The 26548-nt window shown below is 51.5% G+C and overlaps 2 protein-coding genes and 1 long non-coding RNA gene across 5 annotated transcripts in view; 2 read left to right on the top strand and 1 right to left on the bottom strand.

The window, feature by feature from the left end:
• The window catches only part of LOC308484584, a 116061-nt gene that overhangs the window by 31262 nt on the left and 58251 nt on the right, over window positions 1-26548 (top strand). The gene's annotated exons all lie outside the window — the stretch shown is intronic.
• ZC3H4 (zinc finger CCCH-type containing 4) lies at window positions 475-26531 on the bottom strand. 3 transcript variants are annotated; one of them, XM_081018599.1, is made up of 14 exons: window positions 26332-26531; window positions 15652-15868; window positions 14605-14718; window positions 13727-13943; window positions 12959-13101; window positions 12272-12368; window positions 11938-12077; window positions 10743-10856; window positions 8420-8531; window positions 8000-8109; window positions 7422-7789; window positions 6821-7095; window positions 5587-5838; window positions 475-4767 (listed from the first exon to the last, which is right to left on the bottom strand). In XM_081018599.1, exons 1-14 carry the CDS (start codon window positions 26514-26516, stop codon window positions 3242-3244), a joined length of 3870 nt encoding a protein of 1289 aa, XP_080874725.1. In that variant the 5' UTR covers window positions 26517-26531; the 3' UTR covers window positions 475-3241. The 3 variants fall into 3 exon arrangements, with proteins under 3 accessions (XP_080874725.1, XP_080874727.1, XP_080874726.1); XM_081018601.1 differs by lacking the exon at window positions 26332-26531 and adding an exon at window positions 25868-25899; XM_081018600.1 differs by lacking the exon at window positions 26332-26531 and adding an exon at window positions 18618-18782.
• SAE1 (SUMO1 activating enzyme subunit 1) overlaps window positions 18973-26548 on the top strand; it is a 29129-nt gene continuing 21553 nt past the window's right edge. The window contains exons 1-2 of the mRNA XM_081019114.1: window positions 18973-19387; window positions 25671-25830. The gene's annotated coding sequence lies outside the window, so the exon portion shown is untranslated. The remainder of the gene's footprint in view (window positions 19388-25670; window positions 25831-26548) is intronic.

The raw sequence follows: 26548 nt of genomic DNA on the forward strand, positions 1-26548 counted from the left end.
CGGGGGGGGGGGGGAGTTTTGGCCTAGACCAAAGCCCTCCTTTCTGCTCCACATTCTGCAGCCTCCCCTGGTCTGGCTGGAAGAGGTCCCACTCGCTTCCCTTCTCCAAGTAGCAGTCCCCCCTGCGCAACGACACTGCACAGCGCAGCCCCTCAGCCCAAAGCACAACTGGTTCAGGATGTGTGCTAAGTGGTTGCCACTGTAATCTCAGAGCAGAGGACCGGTGGGCTGGTCACTCAGGAGTAGTTTGGAAAATCCAAGAATGGCAGATGCCAAGCTTGCCAGACAGCCTTGCCACCTTCCTTTCACAAATGCCATCCTCCTCCTCCTCTGTTACCTTATACCACACCACCCTGGGACCCCTCCCCTGCATACTGTCTCTTCCAAGCATCCTCTGGCTGAAAAACTGCACCTGGGGGGGGGCATCATTTCTGTTACAAAGGGATTCCACACCAGAGCCAAACAACAGCAGCCTTTAAAATCACTGCATCATTTAATGTCAGCAGTACAATGATAGGAGACTTGAGTCTGGATGACATTGTTGGAAGACAAATGTGTGATACAAAAGAAAGTAGAGAGCCATGCAACCAAAGATTCACTGTAAAAATACCGGTACAATATATACAAACCCCATTTCAAATAGTATTTACATTTTATAGCATGTTTATAAAGCTCTGGTAGATGACCAATTTCATCAATTAATTTTTTTGCCATTTGTGTCTATTGAAGTGATTTTACAGTTTTTACAAAAGATCAGTTTTTTTTATACAAATGTCACTGAGCATCTCTATCTAAATAAGCACGCAAGACAGAATACTTCACAAAGAACCTCCCCGGTTAAAGTTACACTCAAAAACTTTACACCAGTTTGAGAGCTATAGCTGCACCAAGGAGCCCTGGAAATGATAGTTTGGGGAGGCTGCTGAGAATTTTGTTCTAGTTCACTGTCCCTCCCGCAGGACCTACAGCAGCTAGACCTCAGTGCTTGTGCATAGAGTCAGAACGGTGAAACGGTTGCTAAGTTTGCAGAACGGACAATTGGCTTAACCGTCTCAGCTTTCACTGAGGAAAACTGGTTTAAGTTTGGAATGAGATGGAACACGTCCCTCCTATTCTTAAACCAGTTCCTCCAATACACTGCGGCTTTTATGCTCCCGGGTAAGAGCCAAACCACATCTCCATTAAATGAATGTGCCTGAAACAGGAGGATTTGCAGAGGCACAGGTCTGGGGGAACGACCAACCTTTCAAGGTGTCCTGATGGCCCTTTTTAAAGTAAACACTGCCAAGTTCAGCACCCACAACGTTCCCAGCAATGCAAATGCCTTAAAGCTGTTTTCCCAACCCTAAATACCTTTTTCTCCAAATGAAATACACCCCACCACTTCTCATACATACTACACGGTAGGGAGAGAAGACCTTCTTACAGCTAGTCAGTTTCAGCTAAGACGGTGTTTCAGCTAGTCAGTTTCAGCTCACGGTGTTTACCGCCTTCACCACTGAAGACTATGACCTCCACGCAGGGGGAGAGACCAACCTGTTCCAAATCTTTGGGGGTGCTGTGTGCTGCGCATGGTTGCAGGATGCTTCCTTGACCACGCTGGGTCGCTAGGACAGACTCAGTCAAAGCAGAGGGGAAGCCTCGGCTGCCTCTTTGTTTTCTGGGTAGGTTCCTTGCGCAGAGAGGGCACAAGCACCTCGTCTCTGCTGAGCTGACAGAGCTCATGTTTTTCAGAACACTGCAAATAGCTGCGAAATACCCTTGCTGTTCAGAAATACTTTTTCCAGGCGAGCATCCAGTCTCTCTCCTGCCTTCAAGTGCAGATGGACAAGTGAGAAGGAAGACGACGAAGAGCAGCAGCCCCACCTGAAGGAGGCTGCCAAGAGGCGGCAGGCGCTTACAGGATCAGGCCAAACAGCTTTGTGTGCTTTAACACAAAGACGATGAGATGCCAACCTCACGATGCTGGCAGGGGAGAGGCAGTAGTACTATGCAGGGCAGGGGGGCTACGAAGCAAGTGCAGGCCCCAAACTCCTCTTCCCTTTGAGAAGAGATTCTGGCTGGGCTTTAAAACAGCCAGCAGGCAAGGTGACTGTGATGAGCTCTCAAGAACAGACGTTGCAATCTCTGGTTCTTGCTCCTGGTCCTCATCAGCTGCTTCTGAAGCACCAACGCCAGACAGCTGCTCTTCTGATGCTTCCAAAAGACTCTCCACCTTCAGCAACGTTTCCACTTCTAAAGCCACGTGGAATCTCCAGTTATTCAGGCTGGATTTTAAGCGAACCTGCTCTCTAGCCGAGCCTCTGGGCCCTGGCCTGCTCTACAGTTGCCCCATTCCACCTCCCTAAGACGGCCTGCGAAACTGCCTGTTCTCATAGGAGCTACATAATCTACAGGCCATTTGGGAGCCCTGGCAGTGCCTGCTTATTAAGACAAGTGCAGAAGACAGACAAGTGGAATCAAAGGGATATTAATAATTTAATTTCAATACTACAAATTCTGTTTTGGTAGAAAGCATCACTTTTTTTGAGAGGCCGCCCCAACACCCCAGATGTAGCGCCCTGTTCTAGTTCAGCTGTATCTGGATCCAGCAACCTCCAGGAAACGGCAAACAAGTACTTAAAATCCAACACAATTACAAAAATAATCCAACATGGTTATTTCTCCATGGTAATTTTCACTGCACTAGATTTTTCTTCTTCTTCTTAAAAAAAGGCTATGATACACTTATTTTGTTACAGCTAAGAAATGAAGATACATATATTCTACAGATCAGCATGGCTGACAGCATCATCCCTTTACGCAACAGGAAAGAACCACCTTTCTCTCCCCAGCCTCTCCTCCACCCCACAGAGAACACCTGAAGCGGAGGAGGAGGAGGAGCAGGAGGGGTTCGGACGTAGCCCACTGTGCAAAGGAAGGCTAAGGGCTGGAGGGATTGCTGGCCCAGGTTTCCAAAGAAGATTTGAAGACAATGAATGATTTCAGGTGAGCCTCAAACAAAGGCCCAGGGCATCAGACAATACTGGCTAGTACTACTTAAGATACTCTGATTACTTGTTTACAATGCAGCTTGGATATTACACGCTACAGCACTGAGCAAAACCCAAAGGATGTATATACAAGTTATATGGCTGGGGTGGAGGGGGGTGGATTAATGGAATAAAAGGAAAAGAAGAGAACAAGTTTCGAACACTGCTGCTTCTCTCGGGCACAAGGCTGCAGGGGCAAGTCTTTAATACTACTGGCAGAACGGGGAGGCTGTGGGGTCAAAGCCTTTAAAAACATCCTTTAAGGAGCCGGCATCCTGCGGGTCCCCCTCCTGCGCAGGGCTGTTTCCAGCAAAGGGGCTGCCTGCCCCAGACTTGGCCGCCTGCTTCACCATGCCATAGACGGGGGGCACCGGAAGGTTGTGGATGCCGGGCTGTGCGGCAGTCTCTGTGGCAGCAGGCGTGGTGGTGGTGGCGGCAGTGGTGGCCGTGGTGGCAGCGGCGGCAGCGGCTTTGGGCCGTGGCCGGTTGTAGCTGTTGTACCTGTCGGTTGACGGTTCTGCGCTGGGCTTCTCCGCTTCCAGCTGGTCCAGGGCCGACCGGCGAACAAACAAGGGCTCCTTCCCTCTGGCGCTGCCTTTGCTATTGCTACTGCCGCTGCCGCCGTCGGAGCCCTTGGCCGCCGGGCTGCCCTCCCCAGCTGGCTCCGCAGCCTTGCCGCCTGAGCCCGGAGTCCTTGGGTCGTAGAGGCTGATCCCGCTCAGGACGCTGCTCTGGCCGGTGCCTCTGCTCAGCCCTCCCGCCGTCAGCAGCCGGGGGTCGTAGGGAGCGATGCTGGGGGCTGCCTCCGAAGAGGCCGCAGGGCCAGCTGCCGACGTGCTGGCGGCCTCCGTTGGCTTGGAGGGCGCCGAGGGCGCTGGCTCAGAAGCCTTTTGCAGCCGGGGGTCAGCAGGGGCTTTGCGCATCCGGGGGTCGCTTGGCTTGTCGCTGGGGGTTGGGCTGCCTGCTGCGTTGACGGTCTTCAATATCCTCGAGAGCAGCTCAAAGTCCGGGAGGCTGGAGCCAGAGCCGGCCGAGGTTTCTGCTGGGGCTGCCGCCCGCTGCCTGGGGTCGGAGAGGCCGGTGGAGTTCTGAGGCCGGTTCAGGCGCGGATCCAGACCAGGCAGAGCCTGCAGAGCCGCCGGGACGGGAACAAACTCCTGCTTGGGGACAGGCAGCGGGATGAGGTCCTCAGGGCTCCACAGGACCATGCGGGCAAAACCGGGCATGACCAGGACAATGTCTTTCTTGATGTGGCTGAACTGCTGCAGCTGACCCCGAGGGTCCCTCAGGGTGTGGTTTGGCAGAGCATCCAGGGGAATCGTGACCGGCTTGTCCCTCAGCGCCCTCTCCCCTTCCTCCTCTTCCGGAATCGGAACGCCCTTCTGCCCAACCGAGGGGCTGGAATGCAGAGAGTCTGCTTTAGGGGCAGAGGGGGGAATGTGCCGCGCCAGCCTGGGATCCGTGGGCCCTGCGTCCCCCGCACCGGGCGGAGCGGAAGGCTCCACACCTCGAGAGAGCCTGGGGTCACGCAGGAGGCGAGGGTCTGCTGGCCGGCCGCTTCCCGGGGGCTGGCTTTTCTGGAGGCGAGGGTCGCTCCTGCCCAAGGCGGGGCCAGCGCCACTGGGAGAGTCTTCATGGGGTCGGCTGGAACTTTGCTGCCGCAGAGTCTTCAGGATGGAGCTAACACTGCTGCTGCCATCGTCCTCGTCGCTGGAGTACCAATTGCCAGTATCACCTGGGGGGGGGGGGGGGCAGAGAGAAGGGGCAATAGAATGAGTAACGAGGCAAAGCTGGAGTATCACTCCTGGGTATAGTATCCCCCAAATCAGGGATAACTGACAGATACTTGAAACTGCAAAACGCAAACCTCGCCTGGCCGAAGCGCTTAAGGCAACATTAAATGCAAACTGCCACCCCAAGCAAAAGGTCTGCCTCTCTGTCTGTCTCTGAGACATGCATCACCCAAGCTTTAGAGGTCAGTTGGGGCTCTGGACTATGCCAGACTCCATCATGAACGGCAGGTGATTGTGTCCTCAGCCTAAATGAAGAGACCACTTCCTTCTCACCAGCTGCAGCTCAAGAACCCCAGGGGGAGGGGCTCTAGGAGAGGGATGGGCAACCTCTGGCCCCACCCATGGCCCCCTGCTCATCACCTGAGGTCATGTGACAGGGTGGGGCGGGGCAGATAAACCTGCAGAAAAAAGCATCAAATTCAAAAAGTCTCAAATTCTGCCACAGGCAAAGAAGGAAGACTCAGAAGGCGGGGGGGGGGCGACGACTTAGGTGAGCGCCTGGTTTTTCCTTTGCAAGCTGCAGGTTTGAAGCTGAGTCACCTGCCGTCCTATGACAAGAGGTGACTGACAGGTAGGCAGCCCTGCCCAACTGTGAAAGTGGTCCATGGAGGGAGGGGGTTCTGGGGGGTCCACTTCCCAACCTCTGATCTAGGAGGACACCAAGACAGCCAGTCTGAACGACCAGAGCGGCTTGGCCACTCCAAGAACTAGAGCTGCCACTCCAAGCAAGCCTGGAGTCGGGGGCTGCCGGAGCCACTTGCCTTCCTCGTGCTCCCGATCCGGCTTGTAGCCTTCCGCGTGCCGCCGAGCCCTCTCTTCCTCCTCCTGCTGCTTGTGCTGGATGCGCAGGTACAGAGCCCGCTGCGTGGACGGCAGGAAGTCGGGGACGTTGGTGGGAGGCTTCTGCAGTCTGGGCATCCCTCCGTCGCAGAAGGGGTCTGGCTCCAAGGAAGGGTCGGGGAAGATGTTTTCCCCGGGCAGCTCGTCCATCTCATCGTAGTTCCCGTAGCCCTCTGTCAGGGAAAGCGCAGGCAAGGAGGCCGTGAGAAACAAGGGCGGGGAGAGCAAGCACAGCCATGCTGGGGACGGAGGAGCCTCCAGGAGCGGCCGCCTCCCAGCAGACTGTGGCCCTGGGGGCACTGGGCCGCTGCAGGGGCCAAAGGGCCCATTGGACTCAATGCTCTAGCGCAGTGTTTCTCAACCTGTGGGTCCCCAGATGTTGTTGGACTACAACTCCCATCATGCCTAGCCAGCATGACCAGTGGTCAGGGATGATGGGAGTTGTAGTCCAACGGTCTTGTTTTCATACAGAAGCTGCCTTGAGTCCCATAGGGGGAAAAGGTGGGGTAAGGTAAAACAAGATAAAGGACCCCTGGACAGTTAAGTCCAGTCAAAGGCGACTATGGGGTTGCGGCGCTCATCTCGCTTTCAGGCCGAGGGAGCCGGCGTTTGTCCACAGACAGCTTTCCGGGTCATGTGGCCAGCAGGACTAAACCGCTACTGACACACGGAGGACCGTGATGAGTGCCAGAGCACACGGAAACGCCGTTTACCTTCCCACCGCAGCAGTGCCTATTTATCTACTTGCGCTGGCATGCTTTCAAACAGCTAGGTTGGCAGGAGCTGGGACAGCAACAGGAGCTCACCCCGTTGCAGAGATTCAAACCGCTGACCTTCCTACCAGGAAGCCCTAGAGGCTCAGTGGTTTAGACCACAGGGTCTTGTTTTCAAACCTAAGCTGCCTTGAGTTCCATAGGGGGAAAAGGTGGGGTATATAATGATAATAATAATAATAATAATAATAATAATAATAATAATAATGGGCCTGCTGCCCACAGCTTCTCTTTAGCCACACCGCTGACATGCACCTATTTTTAACTGCTATTTTTAAATGAGTAAACACTTGGTATTGTTTTGCCACTGGGCTCCTTTGGAAGAGAGGGAGGGAGGGAAGGAGGACAGGATATAAATGAGTTAAAAGGAAGGATCAAGTACCTGGGCCGCCCATCAGGTTGGGGTCCATCTCCAAGCCTTCTGGATGCGGGTAGAAGCCGTCATAGAAGTCGGGTGCTGGTGGGCCAGGGGGCATCTCCTCGGGCCCAAAGGGCATCATTGGGGGCCCGGGGCCCATGGGAGGACCAGGGTTCATGCCGGGGCCCATGGGCATGTCGGGACACATGTCAGGGCACATGTCAGGAAGCATGTCGGGGGGCATGTCCGGGGGCATGTCGGGATGCCCAGGGAACATAGGCGGAGACATGCCTGGGTGCCTAGAGGAATGAACGCAGCGAGGGTCAGCAAAATGGCCAAAGAGGAGGAGGAAGAAGAAAAGGAGCCTTTCCAGAGGCGGCTCACTTCAGCACGGGGTGAGGCAGGTCAAGCCAAACCTGCTGCATGTGGCTCCCTGCCAGGCAGCAGGACATGGAGGAGGAGCGTAGCCTGGAAAGAAGAGTCAGTCCCCTACCACCCACCACCCCCAGGCCTGGACCTGAAGCACTTTGGCTGCCACCAGGAGGGAGGGGGAGGCCCCAGGAGCACCCCCCTTCCTTGCCCCTCACCAGATCCCCGTACGCGCTGGAGGGAAGGTGGCACGTACCTCACACCCAGCTTCTCCGCCAGCTGGCCGGTGGGCCTCACCACAATCTCAAAGAGGGAGGGGATCTTCTTGTACATGTCCTGCTGCTGCTGCAGCTGCTGCGGCGAGAGGGGCTCGTGCATCGGAGGCGGCATCTGCGGGGGCCCAGGGGGCGGGAGGGGAGGCGGTGGGGGCGGCGGAGCAGGTGGCCCCCCAGGCATGGGCCGGCCGTTGGGCGACGTTGGAGCTGGCGGCCCTGGCGGCCGAGGGGGGGTGGGCAGCAGTCCTACCCCGGGGGGCGGCTTGGGCAAGGGGTTGATGCCTTGCTTCTTCAGCTCCTCCACTTCCTTCTCGTCTTCTGCTCCGGCCTCAGCATCGTCCGCCAACATCTAAGGGGCAAGCGAAACAAGGCCGTGGGCGAAGAAGGCAGGGGCCGCCTTGGGTGGTAAGGCAGGAGTCGTCTCCCGTTATCCCCACATGCCGACTGCATGGCTCCCGAACCATCCCTGCCCCCCACAACTGCTAAGGAGAAGGCACTGCCCTCGGCAAAGGGCTTCCATGACCGGAAGCAAATCTCAGCAGCCCCCCGGCCCACTCACCTTATCCAGAAGCTCCCGCGTCTCGTCTGTGAGAGGTTCGTGGGAGAACATGCAGTCGTCTCCATTGATGCAGTTCCCAGTCGTGTGGAACAGCTTGCAAGGGAAGTCCCGTGCGAGGCATTAAAGAAAGTAAATCATGCCAAGGGCAAAGGCACAGGAGAACTAACGCACCCCAGGCTAGGCTTCGGCTTGCAGCAGGCCCACCCCCAGACTCAGGGCTCTCACACCCAGGAAGCGGGGCTGATCTCCCTAGAGCAACCCTGGCCCAGCTCAAAAACTTTGAAGCTCAGCCGTTGTCCACAGTATGGAGAGTCAGATTAAACCTCCCCACCTACCCTTTGATATTAGCTTTCCTCTAAAAATGCAAGACTCAGAGGCAAATCTAAGAAACCCCGGCGTGGAAGCAACCAGAAAGGATATCGTGCATGTAGGGACAGTTTTCAGCTCTGGCGCAGTAGCCAGTGATGTAAAACTTGCACAGTTCCCGCTTCTTTGGCAGCTCAATGTCATGGCTGAAGTTGCAGTGTTCGCCCTGCCAGGAAAAAGCAGAAGGTACAAAGAGCTGACTTTTGCAGAGTGTGACACCTGAGCACAAAGGATGTTTAGCAGTTCATCCCTGGAAACACTCCCCACCTCAATCAACTCCAGAGGTGAGATGAGCCACCTCTTCACACAATCAGACAATGAGGGAAAAAGAAGAACTTCTCATTTGGAAAGGACAGCAACAGGAGTAACGTACAACCATGAACACCTTCCCAAGTTACAAGGACAGGCTCAGCACTCAAGGTCTTTGTGACGGACCCTGGAAGGGCAGGTGCTGTTGTGACATCAGCAGCAAACTGCTGGCACAGGAGGCCAAAATGGGCAGAGCTGGTGGTACAGCAAGACAGAAGCGGGACTTAGCTGGCATCTAGCGGTGTAACGTTATGCCTGCAAAAGAGGTGAAATCTAATATGCTCCAAGTCAATGGAGAGCCCAAGGTGATCTCTTCCCCTACAGCAGAGTTCAGGGACCCATGGCCCTCCAGGTACTGTTGGACTAAAACTCCCACCATCCCTGGCCACCGGCTGTGCTGGACGGGGCTGATGGGAACCAGAGTCCAGCAAATTCTAGAGAGCAACAGATGCCCACTGCTGCCCTCCCTATGCAACCAGCCATATGCCTTGTAGACCTTCAGTCACGTGCAATGGGGCCACACCCAGGTCTGACTCTGGCGATGGGGAATGGCGCATAATTTAACTCTCTGGTTGCTTTTCTGCTGTTTTATTGCATTCCTACATGTAGAGCCACACTGAGATCTTGTGAAGGGCAGCACATTAATAAACACACAAAACAGAATAGTGGTGAAACAATGATCCCTCCTTCAAGAGGTAGCCACTGCGTCCTCCACACAGGCCAAGTATGCCTTACATAGAATGGGCCTCCATCAGCCATGAGCCCCCAAATGAAGCACTGGTGGAGGCCACGGGGAGAACAGCAGGCCCCTCACCTCACCTGCAGGATCTGATTTCTTTCCCCAGGGCCTGTAAGACAGAGCTGTTCTGCCTGGCCTTTGGCTTGGAATCAACTTGATCCCCTCCCCCTCTTTCCTTTTTCCTTCTGTGATGGAACTCCTGTTTGGGGACTTCCCTGGCTTTTTTCTGGCCCACGTAGGACCAGAATGGATAGTTGGCCTTGGTGAAGACTTGACATTTCCATCCCCAAAAAGTTTTTGATTTGAGTTTCTACTGAAATGAGGCTGCATTTTAATGTTGTATTTTAATCTTGTTTTTAAGTTGTATTTTAATCAATTTTTTTATACCTGGTGTTAGCCACCCTGAGCCCAGTCTTGGCTGGGGAGGGCAGGGTATAAATAAAATTATTATTATTATTATTATTATTATTATCTGCTGCTCCTCCTGGTATGCCCCACAGAGGAACCTACGGTCTGCAAATAAAAACATCCTGAAGGTCCCAGGCCTCAGAGAGGTTAGGCTGGCCTCAACTAGAGCCAGGGCTTTCTCGGCTGCGGCTCCAATCTGGTGGAACGCTCTGTCACAAGAGACTAGGGCCCTGCGGGACTTGACATCTTTCCGCAAGGCCTGCAAGACAGAGATGTTCCACCAGGCCTTTGGTCAGGGCCCAGCCTGACTCCCTCCTCTGGCAACCTGCACAGAATTTTGCTCAACGGTTGCCATTAATTTGATTTTAATTAATTTTTATAATGAAATGTTTTTAGAATGTTGGATTATTTGATTGTTTGATTATTTGATTGTTGTTAGCCGCCCTGAGCCCGGCTTCGTCTGGGGAGGGCGGAATATAAATAAAATTTATTATTATTATTATTATTGTTGTTGTTGTTGTTCTTGTTGTTTATTACTTCGATTTTATGGATCAATGGTCTCGTTAGATAGTAAAACTCATGTTAAATTGTTTTAGGGGTTGTTTTTAAAAGTCTGGAACAGATTAATCCATTTAGCATTACTTTCTATGGGAAAGCACGCCTTGGTTTTGACCGGACTTCCGGAACGGATTAAGTTTTAGAACCAAGGTACCACTGTACTGTACAAGCCTCTGATGCAAGTGGATTCTAGTACAAGAAAGCTTATGCCACAACAAGTCCATGAGCCTTTAAGGTGCCACCAGACAGACGCCTTGCTGTTTTTGCTGCAACAGACTCCGATGGCACATATGCCTGCAGACCTAGTGCGTGGTCACCACATCATCAGGCAGCCAGGAATGAAAGCTGGTCCTGAACACTTACCCAGGTGCATCTTCCCTCCACAAAATATTTGCAGATGACTTTTCCTTTCTTATCTGATTGCTGGTGAGATTTATCATGGTCGTTCCGCCGATAATTCCCGCCTCCGCCTCCATCCTATGGCAATCACAAGACACTTTATTTACCAATGTTATTCATGCAAAGTAGCTTACATAATTTTAGAACAAAACAATCTGTAAATATTGCCTGCTGCCACCCAGTCTTGCTGCAACAATTTTGTTGGGTTTTCCCCAGCCTGCCTTCTCAGAAGTCTGGCTGCTGCTGCAAATAGCTTCCTTTTTCTGCCTCATCCAGGTTGTGTAACCACTGTTCCTTTAACTCTGAACTTGCCAACTATGCTGCCAACAGTGTCTCTAGGAACATGCAGTGCCTTTGCTATCTTTTTGTATCTTGCTCCTTGTTTGTGAAGGGCGATGTTCTCTTCTCTTACCTTCTTGGACCATTCTCCTAACTTAGCCATATTCCTACCATGCAGCCAGATTTGACACTCTGAAACCCCCTAGTCCGCTCAGGTATTCCACGTGTTCAAGCACACCTAGTGCAACTAGTGGAGCCCTTGATCAGTTGTACCAGGTGCGCCAGAGACAACACCTGCTGTATTTGTGTTGCTGTGAGGGGTTCTATACAGGGGGCTGAATAATAGTGAGACTGGAGAAGCCAGTATAAGTTGCAATTTCAGCTGAATTTGGGGAACCATGGAGCATCTGCTGCACTGAGCTATTTCAATTGATTTTGTTTGATTTGCTCATTGCAAACAGCTGAAAGTCTGCAAATTTTGATAATACAGTGGAACCTCGGTTTTCGAACGTCTCAGAAGCTGAACAATTTGGAACCAGAACGCAGAAAACCCGGAAGTAATTGCTTCCGTTTTCGAACATGCCTTGGAAGTCATACGGCTTCCAAGGCGCATTTCTCTATTTTTTCAATGGATTCTGCCAACCGCTCATTGATCCTTGGTTTTCGAATGTTTCAGAAGTCAAACTGTCTTCCAGAACGGGTTATGTTCGAAAACCGAGGTTCCACTGTAAACTTGATTTGCAATGGTGGTTGAGTAATTTTGATTGCAACTGCATCTCGACCAATCAGGCTTTGGCCCCATGGAAGCAGAAGGGGCCTAATCCAGGCACACAAACTGTAGGGGAAGGCTTAAGGAACGTGGGTCGGGGAAGTCGCTCACCCCCATGTCGTCATCGTAGTAGTCGTCCTCTTCATTCATCCCCCCTCCTTTGCCCATGCCTCCTCTCCCCCGGCCTCTTCCTCGGCCCATCCCCTTGCCTCCTCGCCCTCGGGAGCCACGGCCTCGGCCACGACCTAAGCCTGGAACAAGTCAAGCAACAACATTTTCTTAAATGGCAACAGATGACATACCATCACTTCAAGTCCACACAGGCAACTGGATCACACAGTGCCAGCGCAAACAAAAGGGAAAGAGAGGCCTGTGAGGGCTCCAGCCTGCCGGCCAGAGGGGTAACTGCAGTCTTGGCCAACCGCAAGACCCCCGGCCTACCTACCTCTTCCCCTTCCTTCCTTGCTCCTGCGATACTGGTTCAGCTCTTTGGAATAGTCGTCATACTCATCTCCCCCTGCAGGCTCTTCTCCTTCGCAGTACTGGCATTCAGAAAGAGAAGAAATCAGCAAAGCGGGGTTTAGCTCATGAAATGCCACATAAGGAGTATCCAACAATGAAGGAATACAGTGAATAGAATCTAACCAAAACAAACACAGCTGTGTATATAATGAAAGTGTAACACGAACTGAATGTCCCGATGGAATTGATATTATGCAATTGGACAAAATAACGTCCATGCAATGTACAGTCGCAATGTACATTGTAATAACAGCATGACATGTATTATTTAGCAATGTGTCTGAACCGACTGGAAGATGACATGCGAAATGAGGACAATGCCCAGGCATCTCCTCGGCCGGAGTCCTTCATCTTATCTAGAAGATTCACTACATGAACTCTCGGTTATATTGAAAAGCAATTTGCAAGATTGCATATATGTTTTTTTCAAGTCCTCTGCCACTGTACACAGAGGCCTCAAGTGGATATTATTTTGGGTCATGATGCCAATTGCGTTGGGACATTCAGTATGTGTTATACTTCCATTGTATACAGTTGTGTATGTTTTGATTACATGCCACACAAGATGCAGAAGCTGGGCTGGCTGCGAGTGCCAACCGTGCCAGCTCACCTCCATTTCCTCTTCATACATTTCCTCCTCCTCCTCCTCCGCATGCTCTCCTCTTCCCCTGCCACGGTTGCCTCTGCCCATGCCTCGCCCACGCATCCCGCCTCTTCCACGACCACGGTAGCCTCGGCCTCGGCCACGACCCCCTATGGGCACAAGACAAACAAAACAAAAACGGATCAGACTCTGGGGCACAAAGAGACGCTGCTTCCAGCTTCCTGCCAAGGCTCCCTGTAAGCTGGAACAGCAGAGCCTTTTGCATCTGTCTATCAGGAACAGCAAAATCCCCATGCAATGGCGCACAGCCCTGCCTCCATGATTCTGTGGACCAGAGGACACAACACACCAGGGGTGGGGGGGGGGGATATGGTGCCTTGCCTTTCTATGACTAAGATCTCAAAGGAAAGGAAAGCAGCCATGTTGTGGCAAGGGACCTCAGTCCCAGGGGAGGATGCTGCATAACCAAGGAGCTAACGCACCTTCGGTACCAAAGTCAATCTGACTCAAAACATGCAGCTGGCCTCAAGGGAGCCCAACAGGCAGAGACAGTTCAACTCCTCTCTGGTGACAAAAAGCAGGCAGGAACGCAACCCTGTTTTCTGAGTTTGAACCCAGAACAAAAATCTGCACTGAGCCTGAAGCGCCTTTTAAAAAGGCAAGTTTAATCCCTTTGAATGCTGACTAACTTTCACGATGGGCCTCACTTTTGTACTGGGGAGCAAACACTTTCCCAGCATCTGGAATGAGGGCTAAGCACAGGCAGGTGTGTACCTCTCCCCCTGTGCGACCCCTCCTTGGCCCTCCGGTATTGGTTCAGCTCCTTTGCGAAGTCATCATAGTCTTCTTTGCCCATGTCCTCGTCATCCTCTCCCTCATAGTCACAATAGCCCTCGTTCTCATATTCCTCGTACATGGGGTAGTTCTTGCTTTCCATTTTGGAATATCCCTTTTTGGGGGCGCTGTGAGATGACGAATACTGCTGATGAGACTGGAAGTGAACGCACACAGAGTTATTACCAGGCATAACAAGCTGATCACCATCACCCATCATCTCAAGGAGACGTACAATGAAAACAGCAAATGTACTGGAAACAGGGTGCCATAGGCACTCCTGGCAAAAACACATTGAGTCAACTGGGAAAGCCACCTGTCTCTTGAGAGAAATGCTGCTCCACGCCGCAGGGGCAGCCACACCAAAAACCCTGGCCTGAGTTCCTGTGGAGGAGGGCTGCTGAGATCCTGGGGACTTGCAGGAGAAACTCTCCCGTAGGCCGCAGGAATAAGGCGGTCTCTCTCATAACCTGGTCCTCAGGTGTATAGGGTCTTGAGGTACAAATGGGCTCCTTATGCATCTTCTAAACCAGCCTCTCCAGAGGGCCCTCCCTGATCACTGGCCATGCTGGCTGAGGCTGAACTGTAGTCCAAAAAGTACGGAGGGCACCACATTGGGGGAGGCTCTCCTCCAAACCACCCTTTCCGGGAGCAGACACCCAGCTGCCTGCTTTCCCCTCTGGCACAGAGGCCTCCACTGCCACCTGCAAGTTCTGCCACAAATCCCGCTGGCCCCTATTGCGTGGGAGCCTTTGCCTAACCGCAGGGTGGGACTGAGACCCCAGCCTGATTCCCGGTGAACTTTCAAATGCACTTACGGAGGAGGAGTAGAGAGGGCTGTACTCCCTGTACTTCCGATGCCCCTTCTCGCCGGGGCTGAAGTCTGAGTCCTCACTGTAGTCTGAGAAATCGTCACTTGAAGAGGCATGGCGCTGCAAAGGAGGGCAAGGCTGTTACTGGCTGCTCCCCAGATTGTACTTTTTTTTCACCCAGCTCTGGCTACTGCTTAAAAGGAGCTTTAATGTTTTCAGCACAGACTTCTCTACACAGGTGGGAATTCCAACTATTTATGAAGCAGCAGTCACTACGTCAGGGTGTAACAGCCAACAGAAGACAAGGGCAGCAGGGACACCCCATCGGCACAACAGAGAGACAAGCAACTTTTTGTGCCTCCTCTCCATTAACTTTTTCATGCCAGCTGGCCATTAGATTGCTTATTTCCTCCTCCCTCCCAACCCCTTTATCTTTTCTGTTGTGTCTTTTTAGATTATAAACCTGATAGGCCAATGACCCTCCTTGGTTTTTAGAGATTTGAAAGCTCTGGCTAATGGGTAGCAGTTGAAAATAGATAGATGATAGACAGATAGATAGATAGATAGATGGAAGATACTGCTTGCCTGGAGCAAGCAGGCAGTTTCCAAAGGCATCAAATGCAACTTGAAATTGGGCTTCCAGCACATGCACTCTAGGTTACATGATTTTTCATATACTTTGGTATTTCTACATGCAAGTCTAACTGTTTTTGGTTCCTCGTATCATCTGTTCACCTTAGAAGCAGTTGCTTTTAATCAAGAGTGATCTCTTCTAGCCTCCAAACATTCCTGCCACCTTTGATTCTAGTTCATCACTTCTCATCTCATTCATGCAGTTGTGTGGCCCCCTCATGCTTTTGAAGACCAGCATGCCATTGGCACAGCAGGCTCTGGGCCCACCAAGATCCTTGTTAAGAAATGCAGGTGACAGTCTGTGCTTGGCATCCCCTTTACGTCCCCAGCTCTCTGACCCCAGACCAGGGCAAACATCAAAGGAAAGGTTGAGGAGGGGTCTGAAACTGATATTCTTGAAGCTTGCCTGGCCTCACCCACCTTGTGCTTCGATTTCCTTTTCTTTTTGGACCTCCGCTTCTCTTTCTCACGCTCTTTCCGACGCTTCCTTTTCCTCCGGTGAGTCTTCTCTTCATCCGAGTCACTATGATGCTTCTCGTTTTTGTCCTTCCGACTCTTCTCTCGGGACTCTGAAGCATCATGCGGCTCCTCGCCCCCATCATCTTCCAGCTCCCCTTCTTCCAGCTCCCCATCCTCCCTGTAAAGACACACAACCAGAATCATTTGGATGGAAGGAGCAAGGCAGGTGACAGAGGTGTGTTTCAAAGCAGAAAACTGTGCTAAATAGCATGTCGCTTGCCTGTCAAAGGTCACAGGCCTGATCAGTGCATTGGAAAAGAACAAACCAGTCCTGCTTCCTCCCAGAACAGGTCCTTATTCTGCAGAGTATGTGCAAAAATGAATGCAGCTCCAGCCCTAAGACTATATTCCGGGAGAGGATAGAAACACACTCATGCATGCACAAACCAGCAAAAGCAACCATCAAGTGGCTGGCTACGTATCTGACTACGCAAACACATTTGTGACTGGAAACCTCAGAGTTAAATAAAAGCAAGAGACATTGCTATTCCAACTGCTTGGTATCTACACAAAAATGAAGTGTTGCCTTTTTACACTGCCACTGCAAGGTAACCCATTTACTCCTCCCCAGCCCAAGAATACAGCAAAGTGGCAACGCAAGAAGAGCTGAGAAAGCCCAGAGCTGAAGTGCCACTTCTTCCCGTCCAAAGACAAAAGTCACTACAACTTCCATAACCATTCCAAAGCCAGAGAACCAATTGCTGAGGAACCCTGCACTCTTCTGCAAGGCTGAAAGGATAAATAACGCACGTATTTCTAAAGCAAGTCCCCAAAACTGCTCAAAAGAGTTCATGCATGACATGCTTTCATTTCATAAATTAAGTGTTTACTAAAAAAGGTTTGCCATTTTTATCACCTCCATAATACAGCTAGGAGGGTGATGATAATGGGCTGACCCAAGGCGGCCTGGCGGCGAGACCCAGTGTGAGCTGAGAACCGAGGATTCAGCTGATACGTCGTGCTCACCATCCCTCTGCCACAACAGCTTGTAAGCTTTCCTTACATGCGACCAAATTCCTGAGTGGGAATCTTATTTCTAAAGCGAAACCAACATCTCCTGAACATCTGCTTGGGCCCTTCAACAGCCATTTAAAGGGGCTCGTCTCCTACTTGAAATGGCACACAGGCTTTTATTTTGTCTTGGCTGCCTACTGCGGTTTGTGGAGACACCAGCAGTGGGGAAAGGTCAGCGGGTGCTCTGAAGACCACCACTCCAAGCACCACCACCAGCAGCCCATCACTATGGCAGAAGCCCTGCAGGCACCAGGCCGGCCAGTCACTACGAAAGCAAAACTTCTAGGCTGGCACTTTCCAGGCCACAAACTGTTTAGCTGCTTCCGTCAGTATCCATGAGCCAAGCACAACAGTGAGGCCCAAGGACATACAGTAAATTATAGACCAAGATACAAAGCTGGCAATGGGGCCGGCTAACCATATGGCATTTTTAATGGACGTAATCCTCATTTTAAAAAAGAAGCCCATATCAGTGTAGCCCGTCAGATGTGGAAATCGCAACCATGCCCACTTTTCTGCTGGAATGTTGGACTCACAAACTTCACATGCACTTAAAACTAGAATACTCACTACATTTGTATTTCAAATAAAGAACCACCTCAGTTTGCCTATCTTATGCTAGTCCATGTTCTGTGCTTGTAAACTGAAGGCAATAGGTAAAGGATGTGGTTTATCTGACTTCCAGGATTAAGAAACAGCAGGCACTCAAGGAAGCGATGTGTTTCACGAAAGGAAGAGCTGCCGGGGGAGACAAGCTCACATCCTTTCTGGCGTGAGCCAGCATTACTTGCAGGGAGCTACTGGTGCTACCTGAGTACAGCAAACAGGATTGTTCTCCTGATCTCAGGGGGCGGTGGGGGAAGAGAGGGGGGTGAGGGTTGCCTGCTCATCAGGTATATTCATGCCTCACCTCAGTGAATCCCTCTCTTCCTCCACCTCACACTCAAAGTCTGCCGCTAGTCAAATTGCCTCTGCAGCACACATGGTGGAAGCCGGGCTGCCGCCGCTGCTACAGAAACTCTTGACTTTCTCCCCAGAGCCTGCCAGCCAGCTGACACGGCCCAGGACACAACTCAGGTGCCGCCTCCTCTCTGTAAGCAGGACACCGGGGTGCGGTGCTGACTGTGGTGTGTGGCCAGCCAGGGCAAAGCCGGGGCAGCGCCACCACCTCCAGGCGGAGTGTTTGCATCTCAGACAGGGAACAGTTTAAAGCTGGCAGCAACCTTCAGAATTATTTGCAGCTCTTCCACAACTGGAAGCATGTGCAATAGGGGCTTCCAAGACCTAAACAGAGCCAAAACTGGCACTGCAATTTACTAGTTATGACTGTTCCAACTCTCAAAATAACTTAGAAGAAAAACGGCATCCAATACCTCACATCCCTACAAATGAATGCTTGGGAGAGAGGGGGTTTAGACAGCCTAAAGTTGTGGGGGGGGGGGCACAGAAGGGAAGCCACAGCCTTTTTAGGGCAGCTGGACTTCATCTCTGCCATCCACTTTCCAATGGCAGCACTGATCCCTTCACCTAAACCTCTTCCACCTGGGCATAAATACACAGCTTTCGCCTTGACCATGCTTAGTCTGGTAATAGAAAACGCCTTGAGGGCTTCAGCATGCAAGATACATGTGCAATCCCGTGCATATTTACCCAGAAGTAAGTCCTACTGTGTTTAATGGGGCTTACTCCCTAGTAAGTGTGGTTAGGATTGTAGCCTTATTCTGGCAGTCAAAATGATCTAAAACTTGGTGGCTTCATGCTGTGTGAAAAGCTATTAATCAGCAACTCTGAGTAAAGTAATTATTACTAAAAGCTACAGGGCTCTGTCAACTTCATAGTAGAGCTTGCCATACGTGTTCACTGTGGCTATAGGGCAAAGCAGCGTGGTTGCCATGTGGCTATAGGGCTTTCAGAGAATCAAGTTGACACTGGGGGGAACGCTAGCCTTGTGACTGGCCCACCACAGCTCTTGGGGACTTTCCTCGGGAGCCAGTCCCTTTGCTACCTCTGCAGCAGAATGCTGAGCTTCATGCAAAGTATTACATCACAGTCGCCCTGTGTGACCTCACAGATCACGTGACCAGAGCCTGCTGCAGGAGACAACAGACCCTTCCAAGGCCTGGATCAGAACAGCACAGAGGCTTCTCCTGGAAAGTCCAGGGTGCTCATGCTTCTGCAGGTGTTTGGTGCCAACAGTACAAAACCCAGGCACGGCAAAGGCACCGTGCTTGAAAAGATCACATCTGCCAGAGAAAAGACAGAGAAAGAATACCAGGCTGAGGAAAGAAGCCATGGCAGGAGAAGGCTGCGTAATGGCAGAGACCAGCACGACAAAGGTCACCTCTCAGAGGCCAAGAGAAGGAGCTGGGTTCAACAGGCCCACGGGGGGCATGGGGGGCTCCTCCAGGCATATATACAGGGAGATGCCTGGCACAGAACAGGAAAGTGGGAGGGGGAACAGGTGCCGAAGGAGGGCAGCAGGCGATGAGCGTGAAGAAAAGACCGGATGGAAACAAAAGGGAAGCCACTGAGCCTGACATGTAACCTTGAATGAAACCTGACAGGGATCCAGCGCACAGACGTAAAGAGAGAAGCCACACTGTCAAGGCAATGAGGCAGAAAGGTAATTTTAGGAGAATATTCTAAGTTGATTAAGGAGCAGAAACACTGCAGGACAGAAGGGCCTCAGAGCAAGTGGTATGTGGTTTTGCTTTACTGGACCGTTTACAGAAATATCAAGCTCTTATTTAATTACTGCAACTGAAACATGTTAGTTCTCTATATGAGAATGGTTTCTGCCTTCTTACTTTGTGTCTGAAACTTAATAGATATAGTAAGACCTTTTCTGGTCAAAAATCAAGGCCAGTGTCTCTGCTGCCCCCTGATGGTGGGAAATGGGAAAGCCACGGAAAAACCACCTTAGTCTCTAAACTTTGGATTGAACAAACACAATGTTAAAATGAAATACAGTGGTGCCTCGCAAGACGAAATTAATTCATTCCGCAAGTCTCTTCGTCTTGCGAGTTTTTCGTCTTGCGATGCACGGTTTCCCATAGGAATGCATTGAAAATCAATTAATGCGTTCCTAGGGAAACCGCCTTCAGGCCAGGTCCAGGGACAGTCTGTCCCCGGACCTCTTCTGAAGTCTGGGGGGGGGGGGACAAGGGCTTTTCTTCCCACCCCCAGCATTTTAAAAAACCCTGGGACAGCGGAGGACTTCTCCGCTGTCCGGGCGATCTTAAAATGCTGGCGGGCGGCATTTTAAAATCGCCCCGGGACAGCGGAGGACTTCTCCGCTGTCCGGGGCGATTTAAAAGCCCTCCGGGACAGGCAGGCAGGGGGGAGCAAAGACTTTCGCCCCCCGCCCGCCTTCAGAAGGTGTTCCCGCCCCGCCGCCCGGCTTCGGAGCACCGTTCCGAAGCCGGGCGGCGGCGGGAGGTGTTCCCTCCCCCCCACCCGGCTTCGGAGCACCGTTCCCTCCCCACCGCCCGGCTTCGGAGCACCGTTCCGAAGCCCGGCGGCGGCGGGAGGTGTTCCCGCCCCGCCGCCCGGCTTCGGAGGAGCCTTCCGAAGCCCGGCGGCGGCGGGAGGAGGTGTCCGAGGACAGTGGGGAAGACCCGCTGCGCTTCCCCGCTGTCCCTGAGATTTCCCTATGGGCTGTCGTCTTGCGAAGCAAGCCCATAGGGAAATTCGTTTTGCGAAGCGCCTCCAAAACGGAAAACTCTTTCGTCTAGCGGGTTTTCCGTCTTGCGAGGCGTTCGTCTTGCGGGGTACCACTGTAGGGTTGATATCGTTCCCCTGACCTGCTTACCAGCGTTAGACACCAGCTATATGAGCCAATTGCCAATGGCACCTTGAATCTAGGTTATGGTTGCCAAAATGGTATGTCTAGGCACACCCCTCCAATTGAGCTTGTTGTTATTATTTCATTTCATTTCTATACCACTTTATAATCTAAAGAAAAAATAGCAAAGCAGTTTACAACACATTAAAATCAAATAGAACAATCCAGAAAAAACATACGTATTCAAGCTTCAAAAAAAATATTTCAGATCCTTTTCTAAATGACATTTTGCTTGCCGTATATTTATTTATATAGCTGTCCCATAACATGAGGACTGTAGGAAGCCAGTGTGGTATAGGACCTGGGAGATCAGGGTTCAAATCCCCACTGGGTGACCTATGGGCAGCCACAGCCTCCACCTACTTCACCATGTCCTCTTTGGAGAAAGAGGTGGGATATAAATGCAGCAAATAAGCTCTGCTCCTGACCTGCTTAAGAAAGGTGGAGGGGCCAGCCAGACGGAGATGTCAGTCGCCCACCTGGCAGCCAGAGATCTCCACGGGGTCACAGTTGGACCCGTGCCTGTCGCAAAAAGCACCTGGATAATTTCCAGCACTGCTGCTTACCTAGGAGACTGCTGAAACCCAGGGTTGTACTCAACTTTACTCATGCTCAGAGTAGGCCCACTGAAACCAGCAAACTAACAAGTTTTTTAATTTTAATGAGTCTACTTCAAGGGAACACAGTTGGACCCAACAACAGCCATAACGATAATGGGTGTAACTTGGGTTCATTAATTTGGAAGGATTTATTGTTGAGTAGAACTTAGCTGCAATTATGGAAGCCTTCTACAACATCAGCTAAAATCTGTGCCGGCTGCAGGTCCACAGCAAAGGCCTGAGATTTCACACACTGGAGCAGAAGAAGGTGTTGGAAAGAACACCAAACTGTAATTACCCAGTGAATGATTTCTGTGAAAGCAAAACTGGGGAGGAGCTGGGGTGCTGTGAACTATGAATTCAGAAAAGCCAGGATGTTTCCTGGAGTGAGGAACTCCACAACAACAAAAAACTCTTGGCCAATGACATTTTAAGGAAATCTAACCAGCCACGGGGAACTCTAGTCAGCAGGTGGAACGCGAGTCCCTGCCCACTAGAGTATAAATGCACTTTCTGCAGCAGGCAAAACGCCATTCTCTGGCATTATTATACAAAACCTTAATGAATCTTCTGAGCATCTCCCTTCTACCAAGTGAAACCAGTGGTCTCTCTCTCTCTCTGTATTGCCCATACTGACTAGCAACAGCTCTCTGGGGTTTCAGACCGGGGCTGCTCCCAGCCCTGCTTGGAGATGCAGTTGGGGATTGAAACAATGTGGTGTAGTGGTTAAGAGCGGTAGTCTCGTAATCTGGAGAACCGGGTTCGCGTCTCCGCTCCTCCACATGCAGCTGCTGGGTGACCTTGGGCCAGTCACACTTCCTTGAAGTCTCTCAGCCCCACTCACCTCACAGAGGGTTTGTTGTGGGGGAGGAAGGGAAAGGAGAATGTTAGCCGCTTTGAGACTCCTTAAAGGGAGTGAAAGGCGGGATATCAAATCCAAACTCTTCTTCTTCTTCTTCTTTCTTCACCCAAAGTATGAACTCAGAATGCCGGGAAAATGCTATGAAGGAGCTCACTAAGAAATCTGGAATAAGGCAAACACTTGGAGCTTAGTTCTCCCAAAACGAAATGGGACCTGTCATCGGTGCGACAACGCACACGCCTTGGGGTGGGAGTCGGCCCTATGGGATTTGGCAGGAGTGGAACCTACCCCTAAGTACACACTCATAATCTAGGGCATGACTCTTAACCTCAACCCTGCAGGAGTGGGGGTTCCTTTACTGATTTAGCAGCATACACTGCAGGGTGAAGACACCGGAAACTCTTGTGGAGGATTTCCTAACGCCAGTTCCTTAAAGCTAGAGATAACTGTATTTTCAAAGGAGAGCAAGACAAACTACGTCTTTAATTCAGGCAGAAAGCTAACTTGGACCTCTCTGAAAAACCCACCCTCCAGCTAGGGGGTGGGGAGAGATGAGACTTAAACATTTTGGAATTATTTCAATGACCTCAACCTGCCCAAAAGCACGGCTTTCAGCCCAATATCATTTCTGCAACTTTCAAAACAAGAGCCTGCAGCAGAACCAGGTGCTATGGACTGATGAGCCAAACGAAGCGCAAGGGCATATCTCAGAGGAGAGTGGAACCCGCAGAGCTGGCTATTAAAAGATCCCTTCGTCAAGAGAGGCCGCCATGGAAGAATGTAGGACACCTTCTTCCGAAGGAATTGGCCACCTTTTGCTCCTACTACCAAAACTGCTTTCAAGGTTCCCTGGGCAAAAAAATCTCAGAAGACAGTAAAAAGCCGCCACCACTAACTACTCTGCGAGTCACTCTTGGTTGCATGAAGCGCTATATCCACCTGCCAAATATTTAATTTAAAAGGTCATTTCACAAAGAAGTTAATATGCAATCTAGCTCTGTAACGGAAATTAGCCACGTTTCCTCCCCCATCTTCCTTGCTGGTCACACTGTTGACTCACGGCTTTCTAAGCTGACGTCATTCACCCAAGAATGCCCATGAGTTTCAACAGGGGGCAGCCTCCTACGTTGCCAACAGTGGGAGAGAAGCAGAAATTCAGCAGGTGTCCTCAGTGGCAGGAGAAGAAACTCTTATCTGCAAAAGTTCTCCCTTTCCATCCAACTACTAACGGCACAAGAACACTTCCCTTAAAAATGTGTTGACTGTAACCAGCATAAAATGCTGATAGAGAGTTTGTATTTTAATCCCTTCCCACTTAACATCAAGCAAAACGGCAAGAGGATCAGCGCCCAGGACTTCGTCCTTTCCAAGTGTGCACATCCTTATTCCGTCTTTCTCCCTCCGACTCCCAGCCTAATTTTGTCAATAGGAAGAATGTAAAAATCCAGCAGATCTTACAAAGCACTGCCAGACCTGCCTCAACAATGGCTTATTGTTGGCAGTGCTGAAATAATGAACTTAACTCAGAAGTGCCACGTAAATTCTTACGAATTGAGGAATATAAAGTCACAGCAAGGAGATAATAATCCATGTTCAAAGTTGAAGCAGGTCTGTTGACCTGGTAGCACAACTCTTGGTAACACATCAGGCCAAGCCTTGGCTGCCTCATTCAGCCACCGCAAACTCTGCCCAGGACACGGTCAGCAGGCCTAAGCTCAGCCCACCTCAGAGCCTGCAAGCTTGATCAGTCACAAGTAGAAATAAAATGGCTCAAGCTTTTAATTGGCGGAAAGGTGGGCTTTTGTAACAGTTACTGTCCGAATTCGTGCTTTAAGGTCCCTGCCAGAGCTACCAACATGCGGATAAACCACCTAACTTATTTTGACCACCAGAGCTGGACCAGTGATGGAGAAAGGAACCCTTTTCTCCTGTTAGTTTGACTAGGAAATTTCAACCAGACCAACAGCAGTGGTATCTCTGCCACCAATGTCGCTGAGTGAATACTGTCAAACCACGCAGCAAGAGCCGGGGCACGAAGAGAAAAGGCGTGTGTGACTGCAGCACTAGCAGCAGATGAATCCGACCAGAGAGGGGTGGGTCTAGGGACATATCCCAGGCCCTGCCTGCTTGAGGTGGTCAGGGCAGAAAGGGGTGGGAGAGACCATTTTGCAGTGCCAGGTACAGGTAGTTGAGGCCTAATGGTTCAGGGTCCTCAGCGCTTTGCATCCAAAGCTGCCAACACCCCTTTCCCCAAACACCCTCCTTTTCAGGCCTTTGCTGGCAGTAGCTTTCTGCCCAATAATAACTACTACTATTTTTTATTATTATTATTATTATTACTACTATTATTCCGCCCATCTGACTGGGTTGCCCCAGCCACTCTGGGCAGCTCCCAACAAAATATTAAAAACACAATAAAAGATGAACCATTAAAAACTTTCCTGAACAGGGCTGCCTTCAGAAAGTCCTATAATTGTTTATCTGTTTGACGTGATGGGAGGGCATTCCACAGAGAGGGCGCCACTACCAACAAGACCCTCTGCCTGGCTCACTGTAGCTTCACACCTTGAAGGGAACTTGGAGCTGGACCCCCGTGTCCGGGCTGGAGGATGGAGATGGAGACGCTCCTTCAGGTAGATCTTCTACCTCCTCTCCTCCAATGAAGGTTGGGGAAGAGGCAGCCTATCTACCAGCCTACCCGCCAATCAGAATCAGGGAGCTTAGCATTGCATGCTAAGGTGATTTTAAAAAAAATCTCTAAACTTAACACTTCACTATGGGGCAACTCAGATGGTCAGGGTACAAGTAATAAATTGCTACTATTATAATTATTGTCACCCCAAGCAGAAATGTCATACTGTTCTTTAGTGGACAACTTAGTAGTTTCCTTGTTTTGTAGATGTTTTCTAGCACATGCGTACAAAAGTATTTTTTGGTAGTGCAGGAAAGCACAAGCCAATGCTATTTTGCATAAGCGAGTGTGTGGCCCTCGTAGACCGTTTCCTGTTTCATCAGAATAAACAGGACAAAACACTGCACTCGCTATGGGACCAAGTGTATGGCCTTGTTTTACATGAAGAACAGGAGCGGCGGGATTTGGAAAGCGCTGGGTTATGGGATAAGGAGTCTAATGTACACAACACAGAGTTACTGTCACTTGGAGTCACTTGTCTTGTGTGAGGGACAAACATGAACTTTGCACAGAACATGTAGTTAACAAAAGGACGATGGAAACAGGAAGGGTTGCTAATAAGGTGCTTACACTGTACATGGTTATTGCTTACCAAATGAGGGAGAGGGTGGAAGTGTTTGATGACTTTGGGGACACTGTGATTTGTTACACTTTGGAACTGCTTATCCTTTTTGGAAACAACTTTGCAAACCTGCACTAAGTGCAGCGTGTGTCCACTTTCCAGATAGCCGGATGAAGAGGGAGTCTGCAGACACAGTGCCTGGGTGGCATCCCAGCTGGAGCTCCATAGCCCTTGGCTGGGGGGGGAGGCGGGTGAGGGGCAGCCACTCACCCTGCAAAGCTTACAGCAGGGCTTGAGCTATTTTTTAAAAAATACAGTAATCCGAAACATCTCCTTTTTCTTTCCAGGATGGTGTGTGCTTTTGTGAGTACTTTCCTAAGTTAACGTCACATAGGGAAGGGGCACCAACCAGCCCAACAGAAAGGGACACCGTTCTGCTCGTTTCCTTAAACGAAATGCTTACTGACTTCTGGCCTTTTGTTTGTGGCGGGGAAAGAAAGGAACAAGGTACAAATTGAATTATTCAATAAAAGAGATTACTTACCAACCCAACCCCTGCATCACATGAAAGAGAGAACTCCACAGGGAGGGAGGAAGAGGAGGAGGGGGGGGAAGGAGGCACGCGCCCCGTGTGCGAGCCTACACACGTGCGCGCGCGCCAAGGTAGACCCACGGCGACCCTGCGCTGCCCACCTGCCCTCGAGGGAGTGGGGGAGGGAAGGGGGGAGGAGGATCCCCCTCTGCCTGTCACACTGTCACCCCCCCCCGTCCCTCGTGGCCTGGCCCGGGAGGGGGCGCACACCAAGGCCGGGCGCGCTCCCCCTCTGGGGCCTGCTGCTCCTGCTCTTCCTCCTGGCCTCCCCGCCATGTCGGGAGGGAGGGGGCCACCTGCGCTGCCCTCCCCCGCCTGGCTGCCCCCTCCCCTCCCCCGCTCGTGCCCCCCGCCCCCCCCCGCTAGAAGAGAGAGAGAGAAAGAGAGAGAGAGAGAGAGAGAGGCGGGTACTGGACCTTTCGTCCGGGCCGGGCCCGTGGTGGTGTTGTTGGAGCGGCCGGGCGCTGGCGCCGCCGAGGCCCAGGCTGCTGCCGTGGTGGTGGCTGTGGAGGAGGGAGGCGGCGGCGGCGGCCGGCGAGGGGGACGGGGGCCTGGCGTGCGGGCTGCTGGGCGGGGGCACCCCGGGGCTCTCCACGGCCATGGGGGGCGGCCGGGGCTCGGGCGGGCGGGCGG

The sequence above is a fragment of the Podarcis pityusensis genome, assembly GCF_964106645.2.
Source record: "Podarcis pityusensis genome assembly, chromosome: 8".
Lineage (NCBI taxonomy): Eukaryota > Metazoa > Chordata > Lepidosauria > Squamata > Lacertidae > Podarcis > Podarcis pityusensis.